The 25,609-nt window shown below is 31.6% G+C and overlaps 1 protein-coding gene across 2 annotated transcripts in view; it reads left to right on the forward strand.

Moving 5' to 3' along the window:
- LOC123010526 (hemicentin-2-like) overlaps window positions 1-25,609 on the forward strand; it is a 154,692-nt gene that overhangs the window by 128,007 nt on the left and 1,076 nt on the right. For both annotated transcript variants that reach the window (XM_044407480.1, XM_044407481.1), the window contains exons 3-7: window positions 5,633-5,717; window positions 17,627-17,820; window positions 19,624-19,788; window positions 22,459-22,599; window positions 25,348-25,561. In XM_044407480.1, coding sequence (XP_044263415.1) covers window positions 5,642-5,717; window positions 17,627-17,820; window positions 19,624-19,788; window positions 22,459-22,599; window positions 25,348-25,561 — 790 coding nt within the window. In that variant the 5' untranslated portion in view covers window positions 5,633-5,641. The remainder of the gene's footprint in view (window positions 1-5,632; window positions 5,718-17,626; window positions 17,821-19,623; window positions 19,789-22,458; window positions 22,600-25,347; window positions 25,562-25,609) is intronic.

The following is a 25,609-nucleotide window of genomic DNA, read 5'->3' on the forward strand; positions in this document are numbered from 1 at the left end:
TCAGTCATTTTGTGATATGTCGCATACCACCCGCAGGTGAAATATGTCACTCGTTCGTCGGGCATCAGATTGGATAATTTGTTCCCGCTAATTTTGCGACATTCCCTCTATTAGATTATTATCGACGTCGATGAGTCGCACAAAATAAGCTGTTGTGAGCCTATCAAAAAGTAAATCATGTACAGATTGTTTATTTCGCAAAAGTCACTTTTATTGCAGTATATATCATGAATGTTTGATCCTAAGGCAATGAAGAAAGTCACGACCAGCTTACGATTACTGGCCTGGCTATAATCGGATTTATTTCTGATATTAAATTTCATCTATTATGTTGCTTTTATCTGTCGACCAAACTAATATTTTCTTTTTTCCAGTTTTGTGAGACATTAAAATTGAAAAATGTTGCACTCATCTCTGCTTCTCGCTGACTGCATTCGCCTGGAATGGCAGCTTTTTTCGATAAGGTGTTACAGCTGGCCAAAGTAACGTGACCAATCACTGAAGTAGATCTATGTATGTAGTGACACGACATCGCAATGGTATACCTTGTCACGCCATTGTAGACATTACTGTTTAGTTACTGCTACAATTGCCGACATGCTGTTTAAACTTAATACTACAAGAATTATCTTTTTCTGACCATTAAAACATTGTTCAAGTAGGTACATTTTTATCGCATTTGCTGGCAAAAACATGTTTCTGGTCTCACAAAAGTATACGCGAAGTCTTGGTTTATTTTGTCAACAATCATTTTGATTAAATAAATTTAAATAATTGGGTACATTTGCATTACCTGGAAATTTCTACTTCGCGTAATAATAGACAAGTCATTAGACTGTAGCTACCAATCAACGTTAAACTCAACAAACTCCCAAACTAATTGAATCAAATTACTGGCAATAAGATAACGCCAAATATCATGAGTTGGAGAATTTTATCAAGCTACTGATAATCTTAGACTTAACAGGATCGAAACAAAAACGTGAACAATGTTTCATCAAAACTTCAAACTTGATATACTTGTCAACTAGTATAATTAAAATGAAACTAATTACTTAAATAAAATTGTGACTTTTTGCAATCATTGTTTTCTTTGATTGTCAACACAATTCTTATATAATTTTTATATTCTGAAATAAAAAGCAACCGTTGACTTGACAAAGTTAAAATTCAAATAAATTAATTTTCATTCCTCAAAAAAACCTATGACAAAAAATGCAAATTAAATAGACATAAGTTCAATATAAAATTTTAGAAACTTAATTTTTACAATTAGAATTTGATTGTTTATTACCATTAACACACCGCCAATTTAAATCCGAATTTTGTCGTATTTTTTCAAGTCATGGCAACTAATGCACTACTCTATATGTATCCAAAATATAGCAGATTTCAGTTGTTTATGGTATCTAAATATTTTTTTAAGATCTTCTTGGTGAATGAGATATGTGAAAATATTGTTCAATCTAAAATAAACGTATTTTTCTGTTTGTTTAATTAAAAACAAAAAAAAGAATGATTAAAGGGTTGGCTAATACAGATATATATATATATATATATAAATACAGATTCATATCACAATAAAAAAACTACTACCAAACAGATATTTCTAGTTAGAAACAGCATGGGTCGAAGCTCATTATGATTTCACTTCTTTATTGTAAACTAGAAAAGATAGAATGCCAATCTAATTACTATGTCTGTTACAATCAATTTTGTCTAACAATGTATAAACAAATACATCAAATAGATCACTTTAACTTAATTTTCAAGTATAACTAACAACACAACATTGTGTTGCAATTAAATTTGCATAAAACATAAACATTTTAATTAATCTGTAGTTAGAACAACCAAATCGTCAAACTATTAGTTACGAGAATACATATAAGGAGTGTTTTATTTTTTAAGTTTGGCATCAAAGCTATCCATGAATGTTCGAATGTGAACAAACCATCGTACTGAAAGTTATTAATCTGACATTTGAAACCTCGCCGAATGCATTAAAAATTTTGATCCGATCACAACACACTCATATCACCGCCAATTATGGTGCCAAATTTATATAAATAAATAAGCACAATGTATTAATATGAAACTTTAAATTACTACAGAAGAGCACAAAAAGCAATTAAATCTTGTATTTAGCAAAATCAGGCCATTTTATTAATAACTTTGTACGAATAAAAACAAAATGATATCAAAAGCAGAAGCAAAGGTTAAATTTAAAGCGAAATTAAATTAATGCAGATTGTAGGCAGTTTCGGAGTCGTTTAGTCATTAAATAGATTAACCTGAAAACGTCTGTAGGACTCGTCCTAAGCTTATCGAATTATTTTTTATAGCTTCTACCTTTACAATACCTCTCCGCTCTGCCATATAACCAATGAATAATTTATCAAGCAGTCAAAACAAAAATTCACAATATTGATTGCATTTTTAAAGTGCAAACCTAAACTAGTCAAGAAAGAATGTTTCATTAAAAACGAAATAGTGAAGTAACGCAGCAGCAAGCACCATCTGCATATCAGTTCACGCTCTATTGGTTCGAGTACTTTATGCATTATGTATCTGGCACGATTAGCTCCATCTCTTTTGGTGAAAACTGGTTGACGAGATATGAAATACCAGCGGGGAAATACCTGTAATAGTTGAACCATTAATGCCAATTTCGATTGCAATTATCCTCATTATGTTTGCGTTCCGGTATTGAAAAATGGTCGAACAACAGGTTAAAATGTAACAGCAACGAACCATTAGGCGAGCTTCGATTCTTCTATTTGTTTTAGATGCGAACCCGAATAATGGGTATTGATGCATAATGCATAGGATATGATTCAATATTCGCTTCATTATCAAAAATAGCCGACGCCAACAAACCCGGTATTATTTTACAATTTAACAGGAATTGCTCGTTATCATCCTGGAGGTTTTCAAAACCGTTCGCGAGATTTTCGCGCAAACACACCCTGAAATTACACTTTCAGATCAAAATTCTTTATACAGACGCGACAATGCCTCACGTACGGCTTTGTCATCATTTTATATTAAAATCATAATTTTCTTTTATTGTACAGATACTGCAGTAATAAAATAAAATATGCTCGTAATAATTATAACAAACTGGATTTTCATATTGTTGTTTATTAAGTCATTAATTTACATAATCATTCATCACGTGTATGAAATGACATCGGCCATTTATCACCTTTCCACCCTGTTGTTCTAGATGGACACAACTACAGAAACATCATTTACCCAAACATCATGTATACACTTAATAAATAATTACATGTTTGCTTTTTAATTTATTGTACCAAATTATATCCTACTGACAACACAAAATAGTACTGCATCACTTTTATAGAAAATTTATAATTAACAACGTTCAATTTTGTAAAAATACGTGCCTTAACCCGGCGCCTCCACCATTTCTAATTGTTTGCTCATGTCTATCGTCTGTTGCAAGATAGTTGCGATATAACAGACAATAGGTTCCCAGCAAAGCAATTTTTAGCACAGAAACCTCCATAATCATAACGAACTGCTATTTACTGTAAATAGCTTTTAGAAAGTTGGACCCTCGTCAGCTGTTCCTCTTGAGGTGAAAAACCGCAAGTTAGCTTCACAAACCGCCATTCATATTATTGCCCTCGGCTTTAACATAATCAACACTACAAGGCAAACATTTCTGGCACTTGACAACACATTTTGTAAAGCTACATCCTCGCCTACACGGTGAAAGGTCACTGTTAAATTGTCAAATTGTGAGGTGTTAGTAATATAAAATTTAATGAGAGTAAATTTTAAAAGAAAACTCTGAAGCTTCCTCTCTTTAAAAACTAATACAAGTAGAATAATGCAGATCTGACTTAATTGCATTTAAGTAAATAATGACATTCATTATTTTAAAGAAGGAAAAAGAGAATCATAAAACTAATATTATAATTAAATTTCATTGTTACACGGTTTATTCTAATCGTAAAACCTGCAAATAAACTTTTATCGCCAAAGCTATTACTAAAGTAATTTCCATTATTAAAATTTAATCTAACGTTACAAATGTCAGGTAGCATAAATCATTTTGCATTTTCCACCAAATAAAAAAATATTATTTACTTTCTACAACCTAAGAATAAAGCTATAGCAAAATATTCACACAACAATAAACTAAGCACTTAACAAAAGTAATTAAGTTTAGAAAAGAAAAAACCTGAGAGTTACAAGTTACAAGTTACAAGTTTTAGCCATGTCATCAAAAAATAAATTGCATACAATGTAAAAACACATTTAAATTGCAAATTTATGTCAGGAATATTGAACATTGTTAACACAATGTGCAAAATTATCTACAATCACCTAATTATTTAAGCAACGACATTCAGTTTATGTAAAACCTAACATCGATTTAACATAAACAATAATTTAAATAATAATTTTATTATATCAAATTTTTACCAATCCTATATCTACGATTATTCAATAATAGCTAGAATTACATATCATATGAATAAAACATAAAGAATCAAAGACATTTTGCTTAAACTATTTATTTTTTGAAAAACTATTTGATGAATGATGAAGTACTATAAAAAAAAGTTTTATCAAAAATAAAATTAATCGAAATTTTCTTTTGTTTATAAATTCTGCATTTTTTTTTATTTTTTAACACACTAAAATCCTTTTTTAAAAAGCTATAATCTAAATAATCTGAAAATTACAACTATCTACAATCTATTCAATTTTTACCAAAATAAATTTTCATGTAAGTTTTTTTTGAAGAAAAAAATTGTATAACTCAAAAACAAAACAAAATTTCATTTTCAAAACACAATCACATTTTTTATAACACTCTAATTTTTATTAATAATTACTTTCTGAAGGCATATAAAAACACGTTTGATTTCATAGTTTTTATGCAATACTTTTTAACTAACGTTTAATAGAAATTAATGAATATCATGAACAAAATTATACAACAAAATTAATTTTCCCTTTTTTTCAAGAGTCACTAATTAATTGCTTATTCATAAAACAGTGTGAAAATAACTGAGAATACAAGAAAAATGTCCGTGTACAAGACTTTAATAAGCAATTAATTATAACGGCAAATAATCAAAGACAAACTTATATTTTTCACTTGACTTCTTTAGTATTACAAAATCTGTGTACAAGCTTTTACTGAATTGAGCTGATCTGAGTTTAAAAACTTGAAACTAATCTTCAGTTTTGTATTGCCATTGGACATAAACAATTTTTTTATTATTTTGTAATCAATTAATCAATAATTCGATTAATAAATTAGTATAGTTATAAAATCTTATGTTACGATCACTTCAATGTTTATTTCCGATACTATTGTGGTGCTATTATGAAAAATGTACTTAAAGATTCATAACTGGCACGCAACCACTTCCAATAATAATTAATAACAGAGAAAGTACGAGTATCATAAAATTATTTCAAGAACTCTGTTATTAACCTTAATCTATTTATTTAAATATTTGATATACACAACACAATTTAATCCACTTAATAGAAAGATGTTAAAACCACAAAATCTATATTTTATAGTGAGCGCCAAATAATGTTTCAGAATTTTCGTGTAATTTCATGATTATTTTATTTTCAGGCCGCCGCCATGTTGGCCGATTATTGGCGTCTCCTCCTTCTGCTATGGATTCCCCCCATTCTCTTAGCCACTTCAATGGAAATAAGTAAGTACGAAATCAAACATACAAAAACAAACATATTGGAAGGCAATAGAGACTCTGAAGACTTGTTGATAGTAACAAAAATTCTGAAGCATAAGTGAGCAAACACTCTAAAAATATTGACTAGCTGCTGCAAGTCCTTGAGTAAGACAAGAGGATAATTCCAAAGACAAAGCCGAATATTGGGGGAAAGTTTCCTAAATTCCGACACCACACTGTCATAACATGCGTAACACACGTTCAAACTGCTCCAGTCGAGGACAAATTCATGAAGCAGTACACTGTTCAATTCGCTAGAGTGAAACTTGAAACTGTTTTTAATTTAAGTCGTGGCGGTTTAATTAATTTTATTGCGGCAAATAAATAGGACTAAGGGGGCCCAAGTAGCCGGTAATAAGGTAAAGTAATAAGTACAGACAATTTTCCGGAGCTTCGCGCTTTAATATCGCGGCATTTAAGGCTAAATAGTGGCCTCTTTATCTCTAGTATGGCAGTGTGTCAAGCAGGAACTCCCCCAGGTCTCATATACATAAAAATATTCGTATTTATCCAGCACGGCAGCTGCATATCTCCGTTATTAATTCCTACAATAACCATAGACAAATTGCCTTGGACCCAAGCTGCCGTATTTTTATCTAAATGTGCGCCGAAATTTCAGCCATGATCAAGGGAAGTTTAACCTAATAACGCTCCATTATTCATTCCAAGGATCCTTTCTTCCCAAATTCCAAGATCAAGAAGAGATGAATTTTTTCAATTAACTTCCATATAACTGAGCAGCCCAGCGCAATAAAACATAATACGAGTGGCTCGCTTTATAATGTATCTCTCCAACACTTCAAAGACACGAATTCATGTTTAAATGTCTTAAATATTAAGGTCTTGTGTCAACAGGCGTGACCTTGCAAATAATCTAATCGTGCAACACACTTTAAGAGGGAGATGTAACGATGATTTAATGCTTCGAGAGCAAAAATGGCGAAAACGTGATACGTGGAAAAAATAATAAAAAGATTAAGGTCAGCAGGACCTGAAGTTTTTACACAAAGCTCATGCATACACTGTTTGATCAGACAAGAAATAGCAAATATATTTCAGTGAAAGCAGCATGAATGTTTTGACGTCTTTATATAAAATATAAAACGACTACGTGTTTGGGGTGCAGAGAAGTGGACTGCTGGTAGAGGGGCGCACGTAAGAACCCGTTTAATCTTCGTCCGTCTAGCTCAACTAGAGCCGGATGCAATTTAAATTGGGAAAGTTCGAGCTTACATTTTTACTTGAATCTCCGAGATTCGTTAGGCGTCGGTTAAATTCATTTAAATTTTACATCTCGCAGATGATAGTTTAATCTCTACAAAGAAACGTAAAGATTACGGAAATGAATTTGGAACAAGGAGATGACATTTAATGCAAAGAAATTAATGAAGACGCAACGACGATTCATTTTTCACTTTTTTTATACTGTCGAAACGATTTTTACGTCTCTTCGAACGACTCATCGTTATGCATAGCCAAAAAATGCTAATGTTGAGGTTCCTATTAAATTTTCTACAAACAAAGCTTTCACCAATTGGTTATTTGGACAATAATTACAACGAATCAGTTTCGTTACAATATGTTAATAATCTCTGATTTCATTGTTTTGGGAAATTGCAATCGCTATGTGTCCAACCAAATTATTAATTAAAAGACAACAAAACAATGAGTCTAAATAAATATTAACAATTTTGGTATTTATAAACACACCTCCTAAGGGCGAGCAGTATTATAATTATTCTATTTTCATAATATATTCAAATAAGCCAGGAATCTTAAAAGCATAAATTATTAAGTAAGCTTCAATGCTTTTAACATAGCAACAAAAAGTTACATTTCAGTTGCGAGTATGAATATCAAGACCCATTCAACACATTCTCTGCGAGATCTCTCAGCTCCAAGCACAGAAGTTAGGCTACTTCTAAATTGAAAACATTTTATCTATTCTGCTCGATACACCTTCCACTCAGATGAGTGACGATTATTTGAAATTCTGTAGCTTCTCACACTGTCGAAGTTTTTATTTGATTTAATTTTTTAAGGCGCATTCGCTCCAAACACAATTTGGAACTTCTAGTGCTTCGTACAATTTGACTCTATGGAACGAACTTAAAAAAAAGGTTATTTCTTTTTGCACACTGGAAACAAATTATTGATTTTCGCAACAAAATTTGGGATCTAATTAGATAAAGTCGTAAAAACAGTACACTTAAATAAATTGTTTTGCGTGATATGGTAAAGGTGTATTTAGCAAATTCTGACTCCTGGCAATTCTCTCCTGCCGCTTGATTGATTCTAACAATTACTCAACGACCTCAACCATAATTACCAAATGAACGCAACGGTAACACTCTCACGCACGCATTGGAGTATTTTTAAATGTCCACACATCAATTTTATAGAGCATTAAATTTCTCGCGTCGAAATAAATTGGCAAGTATTATTGCAAGCGAATTCAGTATCACTCTCGTCATTTTTATCGAGGATTAAAAGCCAATACTAAAAAATACAAAAATCAACAACGTAATTCGACAGGAAATGTAAAATTTTTAATAGGAAAATTGAGAAAAAAATAGTTAACGTACGTCAATCGATTGAAATGTCTAGTCACGAGAAGATCCCTTTTGAACTAAATTTATTATTAAAACAACAAAACGTAGAAGAAATTGAGAACCGATTTGAAATTAAATACGAGAGCTTTAGTGTCGAAACACTCGAAGAGATTGAAGAACCGGATCCCGAGTGCCTGACTAATGAAAAAACTAACTTGGCATTAACACTAACAAAGTGGCAAATCGAAGAGAATTCCTTCTATTCAAAATATAAGTCGATTTGGGATGAGTATGAGTTGCTCAAGAAGAATTTGGAATGTGTATACCATTACTTTACTTGCATCAAGCTGACGGCAAAAGCCACGAAAGAGATGGCAGATATGATAATAAATTTAAACAGCGAAGAAAACAATGAAGTTTTTCAAGAAATTGAAAATGACCATTTCGAGCATGAGGTCCTGGAGCTGATACACAACAATGAAATTAAAGCAAGTTGGGATGAATTCGAGCGGTGCAAAAAGAACCACGACATAGCCACAAAGAATTTCAAAATATTACTAGAAATCATCGATTTTGGTTGGGAGGACTTGAATAAGTTGAAAAAGCAGTACGACGACGTTTTCTTAAATTATCAACACGCACAATCTGAGGTGGAGCGGGTGTTACCCTCCGTGCTGGAAAAGATGAAAGTGATATTTCACAACTGCTTGCATTTGTTAGGGGGTAACGTAGGGAAATTTATCAAATGTACCAGTAGTTTATGTAGCCTGATCCAAAATCCCACTGATCAATTAGACAATAAAAAAACCACTAACAATTAATTTCAGTTTGTGCGTTATTTCAAACTTCGGTAAAATAAATAAAACTGTCTGAAATATAGCCGATTTTACAGCAATGTTAATATTTAATTTAACTTGAATAATAATTGGCATCAAAGTTGACAGAAAGGAGGCAAGAATATTACCGCACGTAAAGTTTCAAATACGCTATCGACCGTTTCACAACCACTGCTGCAAAACTGAAACATAACGTAGGAAAGTTTACGTTGATCTTGCTGTTTGCACTGTGTGGCATGTTTTGTTGCGGTCGAACAAAACCCGGCAACAGTATTGCATCGTAAACTTTTTAATTAGACTAGCTACCAGTTTTATTAAAAATTCAAAGTAATTAGGTCTATCAATTAAAGTTTTTACCGGGTACGGCGTTAGTTGTAATTTAAGAATTAGTTGTGTGACTAAATTAAATTCATACTTGTTCAAAAGACTAAAAGCACAGCTAAAAGGTTTTTTAATGGGCATAAATGTTTTCATTAAGAATTTAATTTGCTGTTCCAGACCTATGAGTAGCCGCGTTTATCAGCGTGACATGAAAACAAACTAAAAGTTTCCTACTCAATTCCTGTATTGCATTAAAAACACTTACATTTGCCATGTTCACAAACAAACTAGGAAGAAATAACTACACGAAAAATTTAATAAAGGCCTATTTACATAAGCGTATTTAAAGTTCTTATAGGGAACACAGAAACAAACACACTTGACTTAAAGGAACAAAATTTCAAGTTTCTACAAAAAAACTCAAAATATGAATTCTATCATAGATTTCTTATAAATAACAGACCAATTTTTAAAATACGTTTTTGGGTTTTTTTGTACTTTTTTAACACCACATCACATGCCAAATCAATGCTATGTTTTAGTGAGCCAAAAATCAATTCTTTGAATTTTCAATAGACAGAAATCCACTTAGTTATTATTTAAAATAAAAACTACTACATCCGTGGTAACATCGAACTTCAACCCACTTTTATAGAACCACACAAAATATAATTAAAAATATAATTAACTTTTGGGTTAAAATTATCACAGAAAAAATAATGTTTAAGACGTTAAGGCTAATACTTCCTGAATGTGTGTGTGGGTATTTCCCGTCAATCTTTCACATAATGCAACCAATGTCAGATATAAACCTTATCCACATTTCGCAATGATCGATGTTGACGCAAGTCTTTACGGTTAATCATCAGTCACGCTTGTTAAGGCATTTAAAGCATTTTTACAGTAAAGTTGATGCGGATAATCTATCACTTTCCTACAATACAAAACTTACGTCACATCAGAAACCGAGTTTAAAAAACCTTGATGTCGACATAAAAAAGTATTTCCTGGCGGAAAAAAAAAACATTTGCATCTCAAACTGTTATAAAAAGACGTCAAAGTTGAAAAAGCATCAGTGAAATTATTTGCCAGATTGGAGTTCGCAAGAAAGTAAAAATATAGTGGTTTTGCATTCATCGCTTTCTAAGTTATCGGCTTCGTTTTGAAAGTAGTCTTAATAAGACTGTTCGGAGGAAAACCCCATTTTGGTAATAACTTTTCGAACAAATAAGGACTTTTACAGGGTAGAGAATAAGTAAAGACAATACGAACTGGAAGTTTGCATCTCATTTCGTAGGCTAATGTCGCAAAATCCCGCGTAATTCCGGAAGTTCTCTTTGTCTGGATACAATGAAATCGTTTCCATGGAGCACTTTCTTTTTTGCGTTGTACGTATACGAATTTACTGAGTACCTTGTATAATTAGAATGATTCATTCTTACAACAAAACATACTGACTCGCTCCTTTAAATGGCCATTTCTACTTCAGAAACAACTTCAAAAGATTTTTGTTTTTGTAAACAGATGCTTGCCCTACTCATTTAAAACAAATAAATTTTCTTTGACTACGTTTGGGTTATTCTGTATCTTATAAGTTGTCGCCAACGGTATTAAAAAGTTACCGATCTTGCTAAATTTGTTTCTTTACAAAGAATTAATTCCAAGCAAAGTTTTATCTGAAAAACGGATTAAAAAAGCACCCTACAAAAAGAAATAATTCCTTACAGGATGAAATACGTAATCCCTACTTAACAATTGCCGGTGGTTAGAAAGCAGAAAAATAAATACATCAGTCCTAAATCAATAATCCAACATTTATACAAAAGATGAATTGTCGGCAAAAGGAAAACTCGAAAAGTTAAAAGACTTTTAATAAAATGGAACCACACTTGAAAGCTATGATCAAAATAAACGATATAGCCATGGGTCGTTTAAGGAAATTCTTTACATCTGGAATAGAGCCAACGCATGAGCAACAATTTACTATGTACACAAAATTTTTCTCAACATTTTCGCTTTGAAGAGACTTGTCTCGGTTAATAACTCCATCACATTTTTCATCTCAAGTATACGCTGCTTAAACATGACATTTTACTAAGCCACTTGTAATTTTAAAAATTGCAAACTACTTTTACAACATTCTGCACAAAGTTTTTAAAACTATTCAACATCCACGAAACGAACCCATTTTTGTGGCAACTGTTCAAAACATTTTTCCTCCTGTAGTCACATATTGCGAGTGATACAGACAAATGACGGTGACAAGAAAGAGTCCTTGACCTGCGCATGGTAGCACAAAAAAAACATTTATCGTGCGTAAAAAATTACTAAACTACAAACAACTGGTTTTAATTAATTTTTTCCTAAATCAAATAGCAAAGTTTTTAATTGGCTTTACTCGAACGTTCAGTAATCACTACCATTTTCTTTTGTCCACTCTAGAGTCGTTGATTGAACGTCGTCTTTACGCCGTTAAATTTTTCCCCTTGAAATTCACTTTCAAATAAAAGATAAAATATAATTTGAAGAACAAGACTGTTTGTCCAAAATTTGTTCTCCTTTTTAGTAGAATATCATTAAAAATTAGCTGAAAATCTATGTATGTAACCCTATGGGATCTTGAATTGTCAGTAAGAGATTACGCTCAATTAACAAATACATAATAATTCAACACAAGGACTCCCATGTTATCAAACTTTTCTAATTAAACGTTCCATGTTTATAACGTAAACAAAAATTATCATATTTTTATAAATTATTACTTGAATGAATGTGGTTAGTAGTTACGTTATTTTGAATGTTAATAAATTTTGCAGTTTCCAAACAAAACACAATTCAAACGATAACAAAGGTCGTGTTAAAACTAATCACAAACAAGATTAAAAGTTTTTAGGCAAACTGAAACTAGAAACAAATATTGAAATATAAATATAAATAATAAAGTATAAAAGCAATCACACCGTTACACGGACATTCTAAAATTATATTTAGGGTTTGGTTGTCACAGTGTAATACTTTATATTTAAAAGTTTATTGTAGGTATATGTGTAGTTTAAAAAAATGTTGTTAAACAATTTTCCACCAAATACAAAATTAGTTTAATAAATTGAATAAACAAATGATTAATATTTACTATACTAAAAATTTAAATTTGTATAATGTCACTGATAAATAAGCCAACGTTCAAATTGTTTGGATAATAAAACAACTGTACATAGTGCAATTTATACGACAAAAAGTTAAAGAAATTAATCTCGCCCGGCGCATCCACCATAATGGCATAATAATTGGTTATTAATAGTTGTTTTTTTTATTAGTTACAAAGTATTAAAGCAATATTGTACCTACAAAACATTAAGTTTTGTAATGTAATAATAAAATTTTCTCATCAAAAAAACTAAAATCTTCTAATATACAAGTATATTAATTTTTGATTTGGTAATGCGATTATTTAAAAATTTGAATCCGCATTATTTCGATTATATTACACTATTACACATTTATTAAAAATATTCCTGTTTCAAACATGAATATTTTCATCTGTTTCTAATCAAAGCTAAATTAATACTTCAAACAGGCACACATGGACTATTTAGATTAATATTATTGTTCCTAGCGGACTATGCGTACACAAATCGCTTCTATACGGCTTCAATATTGGAAAAATGGGTATTTTTACATAAAAGTTGAAATAGTTTGATGAAATCAATTTTCCTCTTTCGTTGTTCGTTACAACATATTGTCAGCCTTTTAAATTGTTTGTGAATAGCAGCCTTCATTCGATAATGGCATTGTACTAAAACTTTAGTACTCGATACACGTAGATGAGTAGAAGCTGATTGCACGTTCAACTTTCAGAGTTCCGATGGTGGATCATAACTTCGTTAATAGTTGTTTTAAAAGTTACACGCTCTTAACGATGGCTCTATTTTTAAAACGAAACAAACAGGAATTCTTTTATTTGCTTAACATCGATTCTGCATTCGTCAGCAAATAACACCAAATAAAAGTGATTCAATCTTTTTACTAATCAATACAATAGTAATTCAATTTATTATGCCACAGCAGCACATGTTGCAAATAATCAGCAATAACATCAATTTATTGTTACGTTTGTCAGTAGCAATAAATTGATAGTTGTAATTTATTTTCAAAATGTTTATTACCAGAGCTTGAATAGAATTTTTAATTAACTATTTAAATTTTCAAATTATTACAAACAAATGCTTCGCTGTTTGAATCATCCACTTTGTGTAAAACATTCAGTTTGAATAACCTTTCTTTATGTTTATAATTCAGTGAACTATGCAAAATGAAACAATTTTCTGTCGTTATGAAAAGTTTAGAATTACAACTTGGAAAACACGATGATCTAATAAACTGATCCGAAATGTTTTGAATAAGCTAACAGAAATAAACATTTGTTAATAATGTTCAAAGGATGAAAGCAAAACTTTACTCAAGCGACTACCGCAAAAATATGATGCGCAAATGTGTGCAGAAAGTACAAAATATACTTTAGCATTTGCAACGCAAATTCAAATATATAGAGACAGTATCTATTATGTATAAATCTATCTAGGTTAACCATATCTCCTTTAATTAATTTAACAACAAATTCATTTATAGCAATCCGGTTTTGAATGAGTTCAACATTATGCTACAATTTAAAAACAAGTTTATTAAAATTCTGTCTAATAAAAAATTTGCTTCCCTCTCTATAAGCCTTATAAGCTTCTTATATTTGACAACTCTTCTATTATGGTCAGTTGTATGCTGTTGTTGCTACGTTTTATAGAAGTTTTATAGAACTGTAAAAACCTATTCTCTTATTTTTGTTACAAGAGATATTAAAGTTTGTTCAGTCCGCCAGACATGACGTTCTGAGTTTGTTTAATCCTCGCTTCAAGCCTTCTTAAGTTGAGTTTTGTACTTTTAAACCCATTTACGTTATCCGCTCAAACACCTGTCATCTTCAAATGTAAACTTTAAAAATGATAACTAAAAGAGATTTTATGGTATCACATTTCAGTTTATGTGTGAAAAAAATACAAATTAAATAACACCTTTGTTTGAGACAAAGCAAACGATAATTCATCTGCGGGAAAAACCTCGAAATAAAATAAAAATAATTCACGCGTCCTCTTTGCTCGCTGGAACCCATAACGTTAAAATTACTTTTTCATCACTTGGCGCTAATGTCGTCGGTGTTAACTGTCGTCGCGTGTAAACCGACTCTGAATTGGCTACATTTGTTACAGTTTGCTAACTGTAGCAAAAGCGGCAGCTGTAAAAATAAAAATAAATGCTAAACGTGTGTTTTTGTTTAATTCAATGAGTTTTTTTCCAATTTATAACACGCTTTCAAGTGCTTATCACCACCAACCGTACATTTTTAATTACAGGATTGCAAACGTTGCAGGATAGTGTAATATAAAGGGTTGCATTTAATCCTGACAGCTTAAAAAAGGGTTTACGTTAATTAAATTTACGTTCACAATCGATGGATGTTTATTCTTGCGTTCCCTACCCGAGGAAAATTTATTAGAAACACCAAACAGATGCGGTGATTTGTTTTTGAGGGAATTCGTCAATTTTAGATGAAATAAAACTCCTCAATCGCATCTAAAGCATTTAGAGATTATCTTGCCTTTGTTGGCAAACAGTGAGAAGTTCGATATCATCTTACAGCACAATGTGACAAGGAGCCTGAAAGTTATTGATATATATTTGGATGTGCACTTCAACGAGCACATTCGAGAAAAAGTCGTGTTATCTTTATTGGGCTTTTGCTACTGAGTGCGTCCTTGCAAAAGAATAAAAGAATCAAAACAATCTTTTGTAGTCAATCATTTTTCCGCAGAAAAAATCACAAAGTTAAATGAACAAAAACAAAATTAATGTCAGATTGTCTCTTGAAATACGAATCAGTTTTAATTAGAGAAAATGCAACATGCAACCAAGTTTCGGAAATTGCAAAAATGTGATTTTCACAAGCAATTAATTTGAAGCCTGATGGACTCCACATCTCTGCGCCGCCAAAACTTTTCAAGTATTTTAATTAAAAGTATATTTTTATTGTAGGACATTAAATTCACTAATAATGGCACCGTGCTAAAAAATCCAATTACTAAGCTAGCAAATTAGAAGTTTAAATAACGCAAAGAAAATATAGGAAAGAGGTAAAGATCAGTGTAAATAGCTCCAATTAATTAATTTCTAACTGGATGCGTTTATAACGGAGCAAAAACTGACATCATTAGAAATCTGGAAACAACCCTTCATGTTTGCAATAAATCTAAAATAATATGAAACTTCTCATTAAACTATGAACTTAAATAAAAGCGAGAATAAAAGGAAAACGGGAAAGAACTTTAGGAACATAATAGTTTTTTTCTGGTTTTACCTTCCATAATATTTCACGTAAAAATATTAAATTGCTTTAATTCTTTTTTACATAAGTGATAAATTATCAAAAACAATTCACAACAGTATGCAAAGATGTTTCATAACAATAGTTATAGTCTCATAGATACAAAAATAATAACATAAAGCAGTACAAAGTAGGCGCTTACAATAAAAGTTTTCGATTACCTTTTGTACTGATATTTACTCAACATTTAAGCTGGACTATACAGTAAAAAAAATTGCTTCCTAGAAGCATTGTCATAAACATTAAAGTTAACACATGGGACTGCATGTCAACATGAATATAGCTCTCTTCTAGGTTCTGAGGTCATTTACATAAAACCTTTTTCAAGGATAAAAATTACTATTAAAGCAATAATAGAAAAAATAAATTAGTTTTCAATTTAAAATAAATTAAATCCAAATAAGTATGCCACTGGTTGACATATTGATTTTATTCACAGTAATTTCCACAATTTCCTTTAACAAATTGCCTTCTACTACTGCAAGTATTTAAAATTTTTCAATGCACTTTTCCCGTTACAGTACGTACAGTTGCGGAATTAAAATTTCGGGCACTATTGTTATTTTCACTCTAAAACAACCTTTACATTAATAACCTCATTTCTTACTTTTGTCATGTTTATGTCATTTTGACTTAAAGAATAGCGTCACTGACAAAAAAGTTTAATTGTCAAATGTCAGTCATGATGACAGTAAAAGGTAGTTTACAGTAAACTTTTTGAAGTGACAGAAATTTTAATTTTGTAACTGTACGTAAAACTAAAGTGAAAAAATAAAATGATTTGTAAAAAGTGGAAAATTTAGGTTTTTAAAGTTGTATTATTGCAATAGCAAGTTTTAAATTACGAGTAGAAGTTGGTACCAAAAGAAATACTTACAAGAGAGAAAAAAAAATCAAGACAAGATAGCTACTTTTAACTAATGCATTCAAACCGACTTTGGACTTTTTCCCTCAACCAATAGTTCATTAGAAATATTTTTTAAAGAATAATAATAACTATTTTATTAAAATATTTTTATTTTATTTTATTTTATTTAAATATTTTTTAAAGAATAATAACTATTTTATTATAGAATATTACAGAATGTAGAATTTTAATGAATAAAACATTAAGTAGTAATCTTCAATTAATGAATTCCTACTAGCAAAATGTTGCAAAAATAATGTTCTTATCCAAAAAAAAAGCTCAATTAGCATTTATAAAAAGTTTAAAATTTGTATTCCCAGGAACAAAAGTTTATACATACTTTCACAATTAATAAAACTTGCCCCAAAACCGTTGTTTTAACTTTGTTAAGTTCAAGAATGTTCCATACAGGTAAAAAGAAATCCCAATTTAAAAAGAATGCATTTTTCAGTAGAAAATAAACATTGCAGTTGTCACAGTGTTTACACAAGTGAATACACAAAAGCAGAAGTCTACCGTCTGTCTTTTTTCTGTCTTTGTTAAGATCGACAAACCTCTTATCGATTGCAAAGTTTAGTCTCTTTGGTGCCATAGTGCTTACCCTTTGGCTAAATATTCTGTTCATTATGAAAATTTCCATACCTATAATGTAAAAAGTTTACTAATGGACCCCTACTTTCTCCCTCAACAAACATATTTATATAGGCCGAAATGTATTTTTAAGTTGTCTCAAGTTTCTTTTATAGGGCCTCTAAGTCAAATCCGGCATCGAGCTTCCGACTTTTATGATCGTTTAAGGGACAATAAAAAACTTATTGTTGCAGAACGAAGAGACCTGCAGAAATACTCGGACTGGCGCCAGCTGTGGTACCCCAATTTTGAAGACTTCAGCAGGGCAGAGGCGATGGCGGGGGCTGAAAACAACACCATTACCAACGTAACGGTACAACTGGGAGCCACGGCGTATCTCCATTGCCATGTGAGAAGTACAGGAGATAGGACACTCGCTGGAGCCGAGGTAATAACACTTAAAACGTAACTATATGATACATAACTACTCTCGCAGCAAATGGAACTCGATTAAAACCGCACTAAATTAAGACTTGCGATATAATTGAAAGAGCCGAAAGGCCGCAAAAAAAGCACAATGACAGCGCACCACCACTTTCAAACCTCAAAATCAAATTTATGGATTCGATACCACCGCTAACTCACACTTGTGTTTACCACTCTAGAGACCAATTTCCAATAAGTGGATTTGCTGCTCCAATATAAACAATTTGTCTAAATGCTAGCGAAGGGAGTAATCCTTTCCTAAAGAAATGTGGTAATGGTGATTCCACTTGTTTACCTTCTTCAACAAACCGAAATTAATCCCACATAAAATATTGAATTTTTGCTTTTGCTCTGCTAAATCTAGTCAAATTTAGGGCAATTCGTTTAATGGTAAGCCTGTTTCAGTAGAATTGCATACAAATTTAAAGTTTGAACGATGCAAAATAAATATATATAAACCTTAAAATCCTAAATCATATAAAAAACTACAGTCATCTATAAATTGCATTGACATTAGCCATAAAACAAACGGACAATTAACTAATTTAGAAAATATTTAACATTAGTTATTAGTATCGAAGAAAAACTCTCAGTTTTTTATCTCTTAACAATTAGTTAACAAGATTTTTAGGCAATATGAAACACCAATATTTCTAGTTCTTTAAAATCAAAAGTTGTATAAATATAAAAAAAAACACCTGAGTCACTGGCAAATTATATTTTAAAAAATGTTGCATTTCTCACTTTATAAACTGCCAGATGATCTACAAAACTACGTTGAGTTAAAAAAAAACAAATTTGTAAATACCAAATAAACAAAACACAAGAGTCTCTTTATAAACTTCGAGATGAATTCCACTAAATCGTTTTTTGAGAGAATAAATTTCTGCAAATATCGGACATTGCACCAAAATTCATGATGCCATTTGCATCATGAACATGAATAGGTACTCGCAGTAAATTTATTTAAAATTTAAATACCGAAATGAATTCAAAGTGGATTCCAGACGGTAATTAAAATTGGTTCTGCAAGTATGTAAATATAGAGCAACCAATACTTGATGAAATTAAGTACGAATAAATAAAAATCAGATTTTAAAAAATCTGAAGTTGTCATTTCTTCAATTATTGGTTGAAAAGAAATACAGCTATCTGTTAAATTTTGTCTTTATTTTCCCATAATATTATTTGAATGACTAGACTTAAGAATTGTCGCTGTGCTTGAGATTTCAAAAAAGCTCTCAAAAAAGAGTTAAAACATCTTCTCCGGTATTAAGCCTTCTTATTAGCCTCAAGCTAATAGATTTGTTATTGTTATACCCATTTACTGGCTCATATTTTTCATTAGAACCTTATAAATTTTATTTTAAATTAATAAAGAGGGTTATAAAATCTCAAGTAAAATTACGGGATACTAAAAGAGGTGCTCGTAAAGCAATGTTTTGTTACAAATTTTATACCAAGCATAAACTCGAAACTATTACACAAGAAATTAATGTTGCCATCAAAATAAAGAGGCTCTGGCTTCGATATATTAATTAATTTGACTGTGATGTAACGGGATTTACGATCAAAAACAAAGAAAAGATTAACCATCAGAAAATCTATTTCCGAAAGGACATTTATTATGTAACAAATTCCTCGCTCGGATTATTGCGAAAGAAATTGAATCCTCATAAAAAATAGTCTCAATATTCACGACGTAACACGCTATCATTTTCGCTTTATTAAAAAAATGCCAGCTAATATGAACATTTTTTTTCAGCAAGTGTCGTGGGTCAGGAGGAGAGATTGGCACATCCTTTCTTCAGGACTGTTTACCTACACAAACGACGAGAGATTTCAAATTCTGCACGCGGAAGGTTCAGACGATTGGACTCTTCAAATTAAGTTCGTCCAGAAGAGGGATAATGGAACATACGAATGCCAAGTAAGTTCATCAAGGATATAATTACGAACTCTGCACTACATTGGCCAGAAACTCCGCAAAAGGAACAGGATCTACAAACAAACTCAAAACTTACTTCGTTCGCCATCATTCTTGCTTCCTCTTATATCCACTTTTGTTGTCGATTTGTGGATTTTATTGCAACTTTACTAGGCACTCAGGGAGTCTCTGAAATGACGTAATTAGTCGAAACAAGAATTACACCGATGAGAAATCTAAATTTTTACTTTGTTACCCTTGACATTGTAGACAAATTGTAATTTATAACGGGATATTGGCGGTCATAATTTTCGGCAATAAAATTGTCACCAATAAAGCGCCGTTATTGAAATGAGATCCAATTTTGGAAAACTCCCCAATGCCGGAAGGCCATTGAAACATGACGATGTAAGGTAGATAATAGAGTATAACTAATGACATGATTGACCAGAATAATGCAAGGGAATGGAAACTTGGCATACATCATGATTATCAATAATTGGCAATTAGAGTTACTTAATCACGTATCTGCGACATAACATCACGAACAAGCCATTAATTGATATCAGGTTATATCACCATCAGAATTCCTGAAGTGCAGATGTTTCAATAATGAAGCAGCGCCTAGGAACGGAATAAATTGGTACACGTCGAAGACTATCGTAACTCAAAAAATGGCAGATGATCTAAATAAAAATCTTTTTTGATCTTGTTGATTACGATAAAGAAATTGAGTAACAGCCAGATTGGTATTTCTATAGCTATTTGTTAAAATTAAAATTAATTAATTAAATTATTAAAATTAGTGTAAAATTTTTTAATCTCAGTTGAATATAAAATGAGTTTCAATAGTCTTCGTTGCATGAAAAAGGAAGAGATAAATTTAAAACAATAGCTCTTAAATATTAAATGAAGGCGATGATGATAATAACATTGGTCATACATAAAACGGTATTCTTCCTTTCAAATTCATTTTCACGTGAAAATTTAATTTATGCCCGAAATAAATTTTGTAAAGCGTAATGTATAGTCGAAGGAATATAAATTTAGGCGCATTAAAAGGAAAATATCGCAATTCTTTTCGCGTCTGTAATTTAAAGCTTTTATTACGTCCTGCATAATTTGAGAAAAAGGGAGGCACAAAATACTTTATTAATGAGCATTTTATCGCTTCTATAACAAGGTGAATGCTTCTGAAACAAATACTTTTATTTTATTAGTTGTTTATTTTCCAAAAAAATTATTATAATATATCAAATAAACTGGCAAAAGCCAACAAAATTTGCTTCTTCGTGTCGTTTGTAAATATTATCTCCCATTATCATCAACCTATGTTTCAAATTTTTTGTTATAACACTTTTTTCCATTTTTGTTATGTCAGATAATATCCACACTAAAATTCACCATACAACAATGCTGTTATCAAAAGTTTGCCCAACTTCAGAAAAAACAAAAACTTCACTATTTCACATTGCCCTATAGACTAGAAAATGTTTCCAATTATTATATCTTTCGATCAAAAATCAATAGCCATAGAATGATTAAATCGAAATGATTAAATCATAAAATTGAACCGGAATAAATTTTTATTTCAATAGTATTAAAACGCCGATTTGTTCGTTAAAGTTTTATCCATTTATCATTTTAACAAAAAGTCACAATTTTCACTCGTTTACAACACATTTTTTTATTAAACGTAAAATTAGAATCCAAGGGAGAAAATGATAGAATATTATTTTTGTTAGACTTTTGCTCACATAAACTTATCCAATAAGTAACAAAACAGGTATTTATGCGACCAGTTGAGTAGGTAATGTTAGATGTGAAACATTTAGTTTTCATAAAATGAAATAACTAATTTAAAAAATAATAATTATGTGGCAAAATGAAAAAACTGACATTTTCTAACTAGTTACAAGCATAAATCCACCATAAGAGTGATATCGTTATGTTCAGTTTATGCTTTGCTACCATCACCTCTCCTACACTATACAAGCAGACCTACTGCCTAAATTAAATTTAAAAATTTTCTTAATTTTCGAATTTGTAACTACATCCAATTACAATGCAAGTTCCCCCCCTCATTCATTTTTGCCTGCTTGCACAAGCCCAAACAATTTCGTTAATGAATAACTAATAAATTTTGCTTTACAGTGGTATTCATATTGCTGTGTTTCTAGCAAAATCAAGTGATAGACCGTTATGGATAAATGTAATTACATCAAATTTATATCCACCTCGACCGCGCCGCCGAATCAATTTAATTCTAAACAAGTTGCGTTTGTATCCTGAAAGTCAAAAGTCCGTGAAAACACGTAGTCGATCCAAGTGGCGGTAAGACGTTGTCTTTCCGGTCTCGTCCCTTTTGCACGGGGTTTAGAGACCAATCAGACCCGACTTCGACACGTGAGTTGATTGTTGTCGAGAATTGCATTAAATTCTATTACCGAATACTGGACCTTTACAGCTGAAGGGTTAAACATAGCACAGTGTACTGAGGAAACACAAACGATGTGTAGTGGCATCGCTCGTCTCCAATTAATTCCCACAGAATTATTCATGATATTCATAAATTTCAAGACAACCTGCCAACTGGAAATAATTCACTTGATCATTATTCATTTGTTGTAGTTGCCCTAATTGTGTTTATGGTGCAGTGTGACGCTTTTTCAGGTCTCCACAAACGCAGGATTAATTTCGCATTTCGTCAACTTGCAAATTGTCGTGCCGGAGGCCACAATACAAGGTACAAGATCGGGAGAACATCACGTGGATGTTGGCAGTGTCATAGATTTGGTCTGCGTTATAGAAAAGGTGAGTGGTAACTAAACGATTTTTGAATTAATTATTATTTATGTTATCAGTCTCTAAATAAAAAAACAGAAATATCATCGTGTAAAAGCACGTTTTGCACGTTTTCCATTTAATAAAAAACCCCAAGTTTTTATCTTTATTTGACTGTAATCTGAACTAACAGCGGTCCTTAAATCTTTCATTACACATTTGCTGCGAGAATTTAAGACTGCGAACAATTGCACGTGGTGGTTTCCGGAGAAAAAGTATCTCCAATTACAAGAAAAATTTTTATGTTTTTTATTCTATTCCGTTGTGGTATAATCCCTGTAACGAGGCGAAATTCACATCTAATTTAGATATTCCCGAGAATTTCTCTATAAGATAAAAGGATGGAAATACACAAATAAGTTTGGGTTAGTACATCTATTCGAAGACTGCAAGGTGTGAACGTCGGTGATATTTTAAGCAATTGTAATGTCGATCCTTGTCGTCTCGGCAACGGCTGCACCACTACCTGGTACGTGTCTAGAATCCTTCATGCTGTAGCTGTGAAAACTCACCACTGGTTATATATTGAGAGAAGACTATATAGAAATAGACGTCGCACGTATTCTTAATACGCAATGTCCAGTTTCGTACATAGAAATTGTCAAATTTACTACAGCACATGTTAACTCTTCGATCTTCTAAATTGGATTTAAACTCCGACGTTTCCAAGACACTTACAAAACGTGCAGACGGTACTAGAGGAGGAAAATCAAAGTTTATACCAGCTCTTACTGGTTTATTTATGGCAAAGGAAATGTGAAACCGCAAGTTTAAAACAACCGATTGTTCTCAAAGCTTCTCAAAGCAAATTTAAATAATTACTGAAATGTGGTTATAAAAGATGGTTAACCATCTTTATAACTAAAAAAGGAATAAAACATAAAAAGGCATTCGTATACTCGTAGTCGCAAAAATCCTTCATGCTCAGAAGCATCTTTTCCGGATAGGTATATCGATATTACATATTTAAAGGTATCTACCTACTTAATTTAGTTTTTTCAAATCACACATAAAACTATTCGTTTAATAAAACTAGATAATTAAACACAAAAAATAAACTTACATACCTATAGTGCAAATTAAAATAATATTGATGGAATATCAGATTTCAGTGTCTTTTTTGTTCATTCTCTAGTACAAATTCTGTAACCGTAACTGTGTAGGTATAAACGTACTAAATTTTGTCAAAATAAGTTTAAAAAATATAAAAAATTGATAAAATAAAGCAGACTTTTTCGAATTTATTTCTGTTGGTCTCTAATCTCCAAAAATTCTAACAATAATGAAAAAAGATGAAACGAAAAATCTATAAGTTCCGCATGTTAAAATGTTCTACGATGAGAATTAACTGATGTTTCGATGATTATTTAACCGATTTTCAATTATTTTTTTCTGAGCAAGATTCGGACTCGACATAAGATAATTTTAGGTAATCCAAATCCTATTCTGTTGAGAAAAACAAATTTATTGGTTGCAAAAAAGACTAAGTGAAAAAATTGCTTTTCAAGTAGTTTAATTTTGTAAAAAAATTAGCGGTTTTTTCAAAGTCTTTAAAAGTCTTTGGTGCTCTTTAATCAGTCCATAACCCTCCAAGTTTTTCTTTTTTTTTTGTTTCATAGCTCAATGTTACAACTTAAAAAATTAGTTATTTGTATATGCTCCCGAAAATAGATGTTTTAAAAACTCATTTGAGTCCGTAAAATGAGTCTTTTCCAGACTCAATAAAATAGTACCTACGTAAAATGGTAACTTTAGGTACTCAGTTAATTTGGTTACTATGTTAGCGAAATTTTAGTAATTTATAGATAATAGGTGTGAATTCGTTTTTTGGAAGCTTTAACAAAAAATGTTTTGTAACACGTATGTACCTAAAACGTTTTTGCAGACCCATCTGCTATTCCAGGCTCGGCTACGCCTCGTCCGAAAACCGCAAGAATTCATCCGTAAAAACTGTATTTTAAATACCTGTAACAAAAATAACTAATTACTTTTGTGTCGAAAAATAAATAATAAATTAATAAAAAAATAATTTATGCGCGATGGTAAGTACATAATTAAATTCAGAAATACTATTTTAAATCGAGGTGAGCACATAACAACACTAACTTTAGGAATTAAACACTTGCAGCGTTTATGCTTAAAATAATCTACATTACAGATGCACTTTACGAACAATCCTTTGAATACAAATCAAACTTAGTAACTATGTTATAGATCAGTACTGTAATATATCGTGTATGCGCAATGTTCTAACATGAATGTAATTGATTCCAATAACATTATCCTCGCAAAGAGTCCATTATTTGAATAACTAGTAGTAAATCTACAAATGTTCTTAAAATATTAGTAAAGATTATGGTCCGAGTACTAAGAAACTTTTCCGATTCCGCCCCCATCATTTGTCATTTTGCACTCTGCAAGTAAAAATGCAGATTTTAACCAACTCTGGCCAAGCTACCGTTCAAGATCATCAAACTCCAGTTAAGAAATCCTTGAAAGAACTTCCTCAAAGTAGTTAGTGTGGTGGAACAAGTGTACGCGGCCCCACTTGATTTATTATCTTTCCTTAATTCGGCCACAAATGCCGGATTCTCTGGCTTTTGACCCGCTAACTTAGCACGTTAATGTCCATAGTCGCATGTGAGTCCATTTATAAACATCTGCGCGTCTTAATGACCCCAATAAAAGCAAAACTCTTATCAAAAACAAACGTTCCAGAGCCCTACTCCCCCTCAATACGTCTTCTGGTACCACAATGAACACATGATCAATTACGACACGGCTAGGGGTGGGATATCGGTGGAGACGGTGCCGGGGATCCGCACACAAAGCCGCCTCACCATAAGGGACACAAACGACGCCGATTCAGGAAATTACACTTGCTCGGCTTCAAACACCGAGCCTGCTTCCATCTATGTCTTCGTATCCGAAGGTAGGTGTGCAAATAATGGGGGTGATTTTTCAGGGGGTGGTTTCATGT

Source organism: Tribolium madens, unplaced genomic scaffold, assembly GCF_015345945.1.
Source record: "Tribolium madens isolate multiple individuals breed KSU strain unplaced genomic scaffold, Tmad_KSU_1.1 Scaffold_91;HRSCAF=231;Tcas5.2_LG7, whole genome shotgun sequence".
Lineage (NCBI taxonomy): Eukaryota > Metazoa > Arthropoda > Insecta > Coleoptera > Tenebrionidae > Tribolium > Tribolium madens.